We start from the raw sequence: 12,792 nt of genomic DNA on the forward strand, positions 1-12,792 counted from the left end.
CTCCACCCTCCCGTGAAATGTCGATTTTCGAGATTAAAAAAAAAACAATAATTGCATTTTTTATTTGAATAACGCATGAGTAAATAGGCATATGAACGCAGATTTAATATAGGCCCATAGAATTACGGGGACCGGCAAGGATTTGGAAAGTCTGAATGCAAGTCCTGCTTACACCTAACAAGTGCTGAAGTGGGACATAACCAGAGGTAGAAAGGTCTCGGAAGCACTTGGGAAGAGGCTTCCCAAGACCTATCCAGTTCTGAACGGAGAGACCTAAGTAGAATTTGTCAGGTCCAATTATTCGACTCGGGGTTTTCCCCAATAAAATTGCTAGTGTCGGCACTGGAATTTTTTCCTGGCCGTCACTTTGCACCTCTTTTCCCGTGTTAGCCCTAGAATTTTTCGAAAAAATTTCTCTCCGTGTACTGCAAACGGTGTAGTATCTGGAAAAAAGCATTTCTAGCTTTCGTACGTATTCTATAGGTAATTCATAATCCCACTCTTTTTACTAGCAGCATTTTGTATGCACAATGCTGCTACGAGGAATTGATCGTTAATCATAAGCAAATTGTGTTCGTCTTGTCTTATCATTGTGCCCAACTTCTTTTCTTTATCCTTCTGCACTTGACAGTGGCGCGAAGAACGACTTATACCGGATATAAATTCGTGGAAAAAGGATGAATCGAAACAACTGGAGTTTAATTACACGTTTATATTCTTCATGATTTCTTTTTACATTCCATCTAATGAATATCAATCAGCGCACAAACAAATAACCGTATTAAACAAACAAACGTTAATTCGGCGAAAAACTCTCCTTATGTCATCAACGCGTTAAACTCTGCAAAAATTTATGTATATTTATCTTTATATCCGATCGGACTATGAAATGCAGTATGAACGAGCGCTTAGGTATAATTTATTTATATATTATATACACAGTTTTAACGTTATCAACTTAAATATTTGAATTTTCTCCATTTTATATTCAGTGAATCATTGAACTTGTTATTGACGCTCTGATAACACATTTCGTCATCATCAAAACTTTCTAATTACCTGGACTCTTGGATGCATCATTCACATGATTTGAATGAAATCATTTTGGGAAGGGGAGGTGAAGCTTCTCTACTTTCACGAACAAACAATATTTTTCCTACTTTTTCGTTGGATTCACCTAGTTCTAATCTCTAACAAGGTACGAGTCAACGAAACATCATCCGAGGATTTCTCTAAAATAATCTACAAAATTATCTAATCATAAATGAATCAATTTTCCATTATTTGCGAAGATTTTTCACTGACGTTGATCTAAAAATTTTTCATCCGTTGATCTCTCTAATCTGGCAATCAGGTTTTCATATGCTTGTGTTTGGATTTTCGTTTTCACATTGTCATTATTAATATTTACTGCAGACACATTTTATCCCAAAATTTGGAGTTTTTGCACGTTTATCATCAACACATAAAGCGTAAGGCATTGTCGGATATGTCAGCTGAAATGTCTGGCCTGAGCGAGCGTCTTTGATATAGCCGCTTACAAAAATATTCATTTATTATCATTTTCATTCATTTCGGTTAGACTTCATTTCGGTTAGTGCTCACGATCCTGTTCTTATTCTCTGGGTTATATTCGTTATCATTATTTATCAATTTGAGTTTTTGTAAAGTTGGTGCGAATTCCAGGCGATTTGTGCGTACTACTCATAAATCAATGAAATTGGTGATGAAATTATATTATTTGTGTGGTTGATGGTGACCCCATGCCCTAGTCTCCCTCATTTTATTTCAATCTTGGTTTGTCTGGCCAATTTTATTCGTCTTATTATTGCTTCATGCTCTATCGACCTACTAGACTACTTCGGCTTTATTCAATTTTTCCATATTAAACTTTTGTTTTTTTTTATGACTTTGGCACATTACCGTCTGTCTGCTAATTGGATCGGCAATGGGTGTGTCGTGCAGAGCCAGTGATGATTCTCATTGAGTGTGAACGACAGTTTGTGGCTCTTGTTTACCTAAAAATCACTCTGCCAAAGTAGTGCTCAGTACCGTTGTTCTCACATTGAGAAAGAACTATTGAAATTATAGGAATTACGGTTTATGTCGAGAACAGTTGGATAATTATTTTTTTCAATTTTAGTTGGATGATAAAAATCAATAACCGTGAATTTTCTTCTCCTGTTAACGTAAATGTATTTCTTCAGTTTTTATGATCACGGAAGGTCTGAACTCGTTCCAATTTTATGGATTAGACCTCCTCTTCCCACTTTTTACAATACACAATTGATCAGAATTTTGTCTTCAACGCTGAAAAGCTTTAATAATTGTCCAATCCTATTATAATTAATTAATATTTTTCTTTACTTCAAGTATATATACACTTATTTATAATAATCTTTAAGCCTCAACAATTCCAGTAAATAAGTCTATTGGTATCAGGTCAAAGTACTCGAGTTGGCTCGACCAATAAATTGTTTTCATTTTTTTCCACCTTCACGACTAAACGAATGTTTTCTTTACATATAAAATGAGCCATAAATCTTGCAATGAGAAAAACAAAACAGGGGGTTACTAATTGGTAGACAGTCGAGGCCAGCTCGCATCTTTGATTGCTTTGATAATGAATTAGTCAACATTTTTTTTTCAAACTGTTTTTTTCACCTTTTTTTACATTATAATTTCTCGCCTCCATTCAAACTCGAAATTAGGAGTTAATTTATCCCAATTTTGTTTTCACTGTACGTTTCAAGCATTCAATTTAACTTTGAACAAGTGTTTGTGTATTTGTTAGTTTTTTTTTACGCTTTCTTTATGAAAGAAATCCTCGAGTGTGTTTTTGGCACAATTGGCGACTCTTCTCGGTTATCATTACCAGGAATTTTTTGATGCAGTTTTTCGTCGTATTCGTCGTTCTTTAGATACTTGTTTAGATTCAACTTTCAGATGCCTGCTGAGGGATTTACATGACCGGTGTCGCCTTCACGTTGCATTTAGCGCATCGTTGAGGTACATTCGGCCATTTAAGCCGGTTTTGTTCAGTTTCCCACCATCCGCCGGATTGATTATGAAATTCGTTGGGTATAAAAATGAGGAATGACGGGTTTATTAATTGGTCAATTGGTCGAGGTATCAAGTTTACAATTCTTCGCTGTCGTTTTTAGTTTCTTTTTCTACAAAATGATTTTTGTTTCCTTTTCTCATATTTTTTATGCATATTTGAAATAAAAAATGATCATGAATGTTGACCTCTTCAATGCCACATTGCGGTATCTCGCAACGTTCTAGAATTATTATGTATCAAACATATCACAATTTTACGTTTCATTGTCGAGGAAAACATTTTGAATTTTTTGATCAACTTTTGTCGTCAGTGTTATACTGTATTTCTCAAGTTTAGGAGGATTTTTTTCCTGTGGCTGCAGTTAAACATCGCAGTACCTCGATCACGATGGCCCTGAGGTCTCGATTAAGCACCAAGAATGAAGGGAATAAACAGGGGGGGAAGGGAGAAATGTATGGATGCAAGGGAGTTGAATCTCACGATTTTCACAAGGTGTTTTACGGTGGTTCCGGCTCGGAGGTGGGAGATTCCTGCTACGCCTCCAGGAATATAAGAGCCGTTGGCTTTGGCTCTAGATTACTCTTTTTTGCTTCAACAACAAGAAATTCAATCTCATTGCGATCACGTCTTGCGAAGGATTCAGCTATGAGTCGTGCTACTTCCTGATGGTGTAATCCTTAACAAAAGAATATTTCAGGGGATATTAAACTTTCAAATTTTTATTGATTTTGTTTTACGAGAGGAATTCATGAATTTTTTACCTTCGACTTTGTGCCCGTCAACCTCGAGGATGAGCTGACCGACTTCAAGACCACCGGCCTCGTAAGCGGCTCCATTATCCTTTATTAAAATGAAATATTCATTAGAAATGCAACTTGCTGACATTTAAAGTTGTTTTCTCTTCAATATTCTTTAAACATTTTCTTTTTCAAAGCGGAGAAAAATTATCAATATCTCATTATATGGATCCCTGTAGTTTACTAAATTTTATAGTCATTATTAAAATTTTGTGACCTCTTTTTTGAATCACAGCAACACGAGTTAAATTCATCATTTTGCAAAAAAAATGAAAGAAAATGATTCCGTCTTCAACAGATTTTCTCTTATTATAAAACCACTTTTTTGCTGCCGAAAGGAAGCTTCGTATCGTTCAAATTTAAGTTCTGGATTGCTTGTGTTATATCGACCCAATATGATCCAGAAAGTCCGTAAATGCAATTTTTAGAGCTCGTCCGTACGTCTGTGTGTACGTGGGTACGCCTGTAACAAAGTTTTTTTTCAAGTGTTCGCTAATGAATGCAGGGAATTGAATCTTTTTTTTTAAATATAGATTGACTCCTTACTGTTAACCCCTATCGATCGCCATTAATTAAAATTTAATTCATGGATTAGTTTGTTTAATTTTTGAGCTTTTTCAAAAATCGTTTGTCCCATGATAGTTAAAAAAAATGTTCAGAATTAATGGAATGATGGGTTAAAAAATTTATTTGGATATCCTTTTTTCCCGGGATATGTTCATTTTATCTAATAAAATTAAATAAACAATGAATTAGCGAAGCTAATGATTAGCTTCAGTAGCGAAGTGGTAAAACGGTGCAAGTCAATTTTGACTATTGACCAATTTTCAATGCATATCGCGGAATCTAAGGGAGATTGCAAAATGTTTGTTATAACCTTCTTTGCAGAGCTAATTGAGTGCTACTACAAATGTAATTACAAAAATTTCGTTGTCTCCCTTAGATTCGGAAATATTTCTAAAAAACTCAGCTGAGAGATAAGTCGACTTAAACCGTTTTACCACTTCGCTACTGAATTATGAGTGATAGAAGGAAATGATGTTCAAAATAACCATTCGGAAGCATATTGCTAATTTATTATCAAAAATAACTATACTATATGCAATACAAGAGCCATTTCCCACTTGTTTTGGCTACATGTTACGTGTTTGCAGTAAAATATGTCGCAGGGTGATATCCCTTTAAGGACGGTATTGATTAATAACTAAATAAATAAATAAATAGATGAGATAAATCGATAAATAATAATTTGATTTCAAGCCATCGATATTGAAATGGGCTCGGTTTCGTGCGTGTATTCAAGATTCTCGGCAATGGGTCTGGACGCCCATTTACGTTGGCCGTACGTTATCATCACTAAAACAGTCGTACATCTTCACTGACAGGGGATATAGATTCAAACTGTCGTTTCACAACAACTGAACTCGTCTCGTACCATGCGACTGCTCTTATCTTGCATTTTAAATTTTACGGACCAATCTCATTATTTGCCAACAGTCAACAATGACTGTGATGTGTGGATTCATCCGTACATTACAGTATATTATCTGTTTGATTTCCAGAAGCACAAAAACGAAAAAATGAAAAGGTGTCTTCAATTTTTGATATTCAGAATCTATAATCTATGCTGCATTTTTAAAGTTGCATATGTTTTTTCGTGAGCGATTAGCGTATTACATGTGGAAAATTTCATCTTTTGGTTTTCAAAAGATATTTCTTCAGTTTTCTCTGGTAGTTGCGATACAAAAACAAAAGATCATGCAATTGAATGAACCCCTGGTGCAATTCTTTTGTCAGAAATTTGGATGGAAAAATTCATCTCTTGAATACCACTTGAGCCTAAAAATGAGTCGGGTATTCCACTCAAAATTTCCTGCACGGAAACGAAGTTGTCAAAGTTTTCAGGAAAAATCACTCGTACTTTGCAGTTGTGATTTTGTAATCTGGAAAAATTGACTTCTTCGTTTGTTTGCAACGAACCTATCGGGAAATACCCTATATTTTTGAAGCTCTTGTGATATTACACAGAAACGTTTCGCAGTTCTTCGCGCAGTTACTATTCAATGAAAAGTTTTGACAAATCACAACAATGAATTTTGATTTTCATGTAAAAGGTATTCTATTGAGATTTATTCTATACAAATTCGTCGATATGCATTTCCATTTTTCTCCTTGAAGTCACTTCGTGTCCGTCAAGCGTCGTTTACAGGGAATGTGAAGAAAAATTATGGTCGTCCCTCGGCCGAAAACAACTTTTCTGACTCGTGTGATTGCATTCCTCGGCTTCGCCTCGGTCTGTAAACCTCACACTCATCGGAATAGTTTTTTCTGGTCTTGTGACGAAAGCGCCTATTTTTCACTTGTATCGTAATATACTATTTCGTCACCATTTCTCCGTTTTACCAGTAATAACCTTATCTTTTCTAAAACTACTTTCTTGGGAGGGGTGCAAAAATGTAAAAGGCTGAGAGGTCATACATATTGGATGAATAAACTAAACTATTGTTAATAAACAAACCGCATGTAACGAGTTTGGAATTTTCTATTAGCGATTTTGTGAGATCTCACCGTGAAGCAATCACCAGTTCGATAATTTAATAAATAACTCAAGACGAAACAGAGTAGCATTGATAAAACATAATACTCTTGCTGAATACCGCCATAAAGTTTTTAAAATAAACACGTAACGGAATTTTCTCATTCTTCAAATTTTATTATCACAATTGCGCTCATAAACTGACAAAGAGACGATTATTATTGATTAAGCATTAATCCGCTTCAAAATATAAATCTGTTTGATATTTTAGACCGATAGCTTCGTAAGAATAGTGCGCTGTATACACGTCTACTATAGGGAGGTCACGAGACAAACTGAAGACAAACAATTGATATTTTGGAAACGCAAGCATTTCACATAGATTTTACTGCATATAGGTTATATTCTTTTTTCTAAATGACAGCAGTATGTATTATAAATTATGAATGACTTTTATCAATTCAGCTCACTGATATACACGGAGAGAAATATTCAATAAAAATAACGGATGAATTGGTGTAATCCGCAATGGGGAATCGTTTTCCGGCAATTTTTATAGGAATCGAAGAGAAGAAATCTGAAACGTTCAGTGAATTTTCAGGTTCATCATCGAACAAAGTGTCTAAGAAATTATAGTAGTATTCGAACAACATATTTCCCAAAATTTCTAAAGAAAACAAATTATTTCGAACAGATGAATTATTTTTTCCCATGTTAAATGAATTGCCCATGACGCGACGTTGCCGGAAACCCGCTAAACGCGCCCGGACAGTGTGGAGTGAATTCGGCAACGCTAGAGTCTAAATAACAAGGCGGGGAATCCCCGCGGAGGTGATCAAGTTGCGCCGGGTCGCGTTTGATGACCAGACAAGGGTTAAAAAAAAGCTAAAATCGTATGAAAATTACCACGCAAGGAGCATTGTGAAGGTGAAAACAGCAAAAAATAATGTTCTTCGTGGTTATACAGGGCAAAATCGATCGGGTCAGCGATTTTCCCTAGTTATTCCCATATTCCGTCATATATCACAAACTGTTTAATGATTACCAAGGCCCAGTGAAGACTTAAATTTCACCGACGTATCCCCTTAATTAAAAAAACAAAATTGACCGTGTTTTGATTACTTTTTTTGTAATTCCGAAGATATATTTTGACAGTAGGGGTTTCAAAAAAATCCTCACATGAATATTAATTATCCTAGGCAAAGGATGTTTGGTATTGGCTCCTCCTTCGATGGCAATCCCAAGTATGGACTTGGTCTTCTTGACTGTAATCCTGAGATTCCCTTGGTGATCAGGCACAACGAGTGCTCCATCCTCCTCCCTCCTCTCCGATATTTCACTCCTAGCCAGTCTTTGTGCGCTGTGATGTCTTCTGGGAGGGCCGCCAGCACCGGAGGCACCAGTGGCACCACCAGTGCTAGTTCCGTCCTCTAACAATTGCGCTTCCTGCATGTCGAAGCTCCTCGAGAGCTTATGAGCCAGCTCCTGGAATTCCAATCACAATAAGTAAACCCAAAAAATCAAAATTCACCTCATCGCAATAATGGCATGAGTTAAAGTTCCATTATTACGATTTCTCCAATTATGCTTCGATTATTGATTGAGAAAAGATGAGATCTAACACATGTTTTATTTGCAGACACAGTTGTACCTAAGGTGGACCGTAGATGGCCCAAAAATGTGCGACAGATGTTGATAGAATATTTAGTAAAATATTGAAGACATGCTTGCTGATAGACTGATTTGGTGGTGGGGTGTTTTTGGTGCTCGGAGAGTGGTGGTGTCGTTAATATTGATATTACTATTTTTTAATAATAATCATTATCTTCATGTGAATAAACAGGCATGAAGTATTCAGCGAAGAATCATCAGACTCTCGGTGCTTAAAGTGATGCATAGAGTGAAGAATTTTTATTCGAAAGTAAACAAAAAATATCACAGTCACCAGTAGGTGGAATCGGCTTAGGAAGTTCGCACTTGTCACAATGCCCGACTAATTTTGATATCCAACTTTCATAATTTTCACTTCCGTTCTTTACAGGCTCTAATTCACAGATTCTTTTGCGCGAAGATTTTTTTTTGTTGTTTCACTGAATTTCTCTAAATTTTGTCGAATGTGGAGTTTTCATTTGTGAGAATATTTGCATGCCAAGACATCTAAATTCAATGACTGACAAACTCGTGCTAGTTGATGAAACATAAAAAATTGTTAATTAATTATCTGAAAAAAACGTAAAATGTTGATTGAATCAGTAAAATCTATTTAAAGATTTGAAAGCAACTGTTTATGATTTCAAAAATTTAGTCATCTAGTTTCTGTTGGTGAATAACTGGGCTAAGTAATGTACAGATCATAGTGCAAGACATCTAAATAGTTTAAATTAAATAAAACACACACGTACAAATTTGGCTATCGACTAGTCTCTAGAGCTAGAGCGAGTACGATGAGCATTATTGATTGAAAAAATAGGAATTGTGTTATCTAAGTCCAATAATCGGTCAGAATCATGCTTAATCATTGTTTCTCATTATTTCAAATAATTTTTCTCATTTTTTGCATTTTTCCTTTAACCGTTCCGATTTTTTCTCCAGAAGCGTGCGAACCGTGGAAAATCCGTGAGGTTATTGATAATTTTATGAATAATAAAAATTGAAAAAAAATGTGTTAATGATATAATCGCACGAAAATAATAATAAAAAATTGAGGAAAAAGAAAAACGTAATGGTGCGGAAGTTCTTGAATGTAGAACTTACGAGGGGTCTGGCGCCCCAGTACCAGGACTTGACGCGCTGAGTAAGACCACCAAGTAGGTGGGACCTCCAACCACCGAAACCTCCCCCACCTCCACCCTCCGAGCTCCTCTCTTCCCTTCCTTCGTCTTCATCCTCAGTATCACGCTCACGACGACCATTACTGATCATCTCAGCGTCGCTACCTTCGCAACCGCCGTCGCTCTCCTTTGTACATCATGGTATGAGACCCCGAAAAATATAAAACATGATACGGGACAGTACCCCATTAGATACCAATCTACAGCCCCCTGTTTTTATCACTAAACGACTAATTTTTCCGTTGAGGGGGGACTACTATCAGTTTTTTAAGTCGCGGGTGATTGGAGTGGGATTTTTCATGTATTGAAGATCGATTATATGTGTCTCAAACCGAATAATTAGTACAAAGAAAATTGTTTATTGTTCGTTTACCCTGCAAACGCTTAGAATGTTAAAAATAGTCCAGGACCTTGGAATTTTGAGCTGCAGAGGTTTTCTTTAAATTTTTGAAAAAATGTGTACAATAACAATTACGAATTAGTTTTTTGAATCCATTCATGTAAAATGGGCAAAAAATTATGCTCAAGATTAAATATGTATTCTCGATTGTTTTGGAAACATTTTTTGGGCTATTTTACATAAATGGTGCAATTTTTTTATTTAAAAACATGAAATTGGCTATGTTCGAGTAATTTTTCAAAAAACTAACTCGTAATTGTTATTGTACACATTCCACTTTTAAAAAATACAGTGTAACGATTTTTGAAGCCTCTATTCGGCTTAGCAAATAATGTAATATGATATCTATGTNATGATTTTATATACTACGGTTGAAATAATAAAAATAAAAAATAGACGATGCACTTCTTCCCTTCGGAAGCTTATAACCAATGTAATTGGTAGCAGAAAAATGAAGACTTTTGACATAACAGTGTGGTGTCACAAGTCTTCTGTCGAATAGGGTCGGTCGCCTGCTTGTTTATGTACTGTAATCTTTTGTTTACAGTAATTGTAAAAAAGAGAAATTCATTTCTTACTGAAATAAAAAACTATATATCAATAGTATATATGTATATATTATATAATATATACTATGTATAGTATATATAATGCGTATTACTAGAATAATTAATGAAATGGTATGAATAGATGTTTTATACTGTAAATTTTTTAACAATAAAAAAAGAAAAACTGTTCTGTACTGTAAAAAATTAATATCGTTCTGTAAAAAAAAATACAGAGGATAGTATATATGTATATAGTACACAATTCACCCTAAAAATAAAAAAACGGAAAAAGCAAAAGAGAAACGAAAAAGATGAAGAGGATTATGACGATTCCGAATAAATTATTCAACAATTAAATTCTCATTGTGAGGAGCTCTGTTGAAACCATTCATTTTTCTGGGATTATTATTGAGATAAAAATTAATGAAAATGAGAAATGGTAAGGTTTTGATATTCTAGCACCCATGGAAAACAATACGCGCGCGATGCGAGCGCTCTGTTCTAGCCTTTCAAAAGTTTCGAAGAAAAAACCTCTGTAGCTCAAAAAGTAGAGGCCCTGGGCTATTTTTAATATTTTAAGCGTCCGCGGGGCAAACGAACAATGAACAATTAATTTTTTGCACTAGTTATTCATATTTAGATGTATATAATCGATCTTTAGTGGATGAACAAATTCTCATTCCAATAGCCCGCGACATTTAAAACTCGTAGTACACTGTTAGAAATTCTTTGAAAATTAAGTAATAGTTGCACTTGAATTCTCAATATTATGAATTTGAATTCAATTTAAGATGAAGTCGCTCATGGAATCTCTCATTCAGGTTCCCATGTTAAATTATCACTGATATGTTAATAACATCTAAAATTTTCAAATTCTTTGCGCAACTTGAACATCACATCCAACTGAATTTTCAGTGAATTGAAAATTCACGGAAATTGTTGCTTGAATTTTCAAATTATTTAATAATTTTCATCATCATGTGGACTTCAAAATTGCAATTCCATTGAATACTCCAGAATTCAACTGATTTTTCAATAACAAAATACATGAAAATTTCGTGTGAATCAGTGATTGTTAAAAATTTCAAGATTTTTTACTTGAAATTTCAGGAGTAATTTTCCAACAGTGTCGTCTCCCCTTAACAAAAAAACTTGCCACCGATTTTTGTCGACTTTCCACTCTCAATATTCGCAGCCTCGCAAGTAGTCTAACGATTCTCGAATATTCGAAAAAAAAAATCTGAATTCCTCTGCTCATCAATTTGTATCGCTCCTTTTGCCTTTCAGCAGAAAAAAGTCGCTTGATGTGGGTAGCATGAGTTTTACTGTATTTTTTCTGCGTGAGTTCGGTCATCTCCATCATTTTTTATGGGAAAAGCCCATTGCATGTAATTTCGATTTACTACTGCCATTTTTATTCGTTTATTTTCTCAATTATAATGTTTTGTTAATTTATTTCCCATTTCCAAGATGAATCATCCGTTGTTTTAACGATTGTTCCCAGTCTCACCACTGTATCAATCACTTTTATGACCCTTTTTATGATCCTCCAATGTAAAGACATAAATGGTAATGTTCCAATGAAATCCCCTGCGGCTGGAGAGAACAATAATTGCACAAAAATTTCACAGGTAATTTTATCCTCCTCTTTCCAGGGGACAATTAGACCAATACTATATTTTCATGGTTCCCTATTTGTTAAAAAAATCAGAAAAACAAAGAAGACAAAATTCACGCAACTCCAAAGATAAAACCGGAAACTCCCCGATCCCTCTCACAAAAGTGGTGTATACATAATAATAATCGACCCAGATAAACTCCTCGTAAAACTCTGGTACAGACCACAAGAGACGCCTCGAAAACTTTCACCCTGAGTCAGGTATTGTGGTGAGTAAATTATACATTTTTTATTTGCAAAATCTATTCCGCCTGACCTGGGGAGCAGACGAACATGAGCAAAACAAAAAGAAAATCCGCAGAAGAGGAAGGAGAAAATAAAAGAGAAACTGCCATTAATTCGATATTCAATATTCAATTTATTTATAGATCGTGTTTGAAGATCATGGAACAAAGACCCAGACACGGAAGAGCGCAACGATTAACCGATGACCCGTAGCCGGAAGGCGTAGAAATACATGGAGGAATCGCGCGGATGAGTCATCGTCACCTCTCAAAAGGAGTACAATTCGACACGGCCGAGATTCAGAACTAGTCACTTGTCCTCCTTTGCGTAATTTGTAATTCGTTGCGCAAAGGACGGAAACCGTTGTTTCCGGGTTTAGTGAACGATTATTTGCCCTAAAAAAATCACCCAGTGACTTGTCGATATTTTGCATCAATTGAGTGAACTAAACAATATCAAGTTGACCGCGTAGAGCGGCAGACAAATCACCGCGGGAATAATCAATTCAAATCGAAAAGTGGAAATTCTCCTCTGCCGTTCTGTTCTATTTCAGTTCTAGAAGAAATAAATGGGCGAATTTAACGGCTCGCATGATTGAATTCGGTGACAATTCGATGCGAATAAATCACTGATGTTACCGAGACAAAAAAATCGTACGCACTCAACTTGTTTAGTACGCGTAACCTGCATTTTCAAGAGGCCAGGCCTAAACT

The 12,792-nt window shown here is 35.4% G+C and overlaps 1 protein-coding gene across 4 annotated transcripts in view; it reads right to left on the bottom strand.

The window, feature by feature from the left end:
* Positions 1-692: 692 nt before the first annotated feature.
* Positions 693-12,792, bottom strand: part of LOC107047888 (whirlin) — a 101,711-nt gene continuing 89,611 nt past the window's right edge. For 3 of the 4 annotated variants that reach the window (XM_015270785.2, XM_015270788.2, XM_015270784.2), the window contains 4 exons: positions 9,152-9,355; positions 7,577-7,882; positions 3,826-3,904; positions 693-3,740 (listed from right to left, as the gene is read on the bottom strand). In XM_015270785.2, coding sequence (XP_015126271.1) covers positions 3,598-3,740; positions 3,826-3,904; positions 7,577-7,882; positions 9,152-9,355 — 732 coding nt within the window. In that variant the 3' untranslated portion in view covers positions 693-3,597. The remainder of the gene's footprint in view (positions 3,741-3,825; positions 3,905-7,576; positions 7,883-9,151; positions 9,356-12,792) is intronic. The other variant, XM_015270787.2, reaches the window with a different exon arrangement.

Source organism: Diachasma alloeum, unplaced genomic scaffold (genome assembly GCF_001412515.2).
Source record: "Diachasma alloeum isolate Michigan unplaced genomic scaffold, Dall2.0 Dall_scaffold_78908, whole genome shotgun sequence".
NCBI classification, from domain to species: Eukaryota; Metazoa; Arthropoda; class Insecta; order Hymenoptera; family Braconidae; genus Diachasma; species Diachasma alloeum.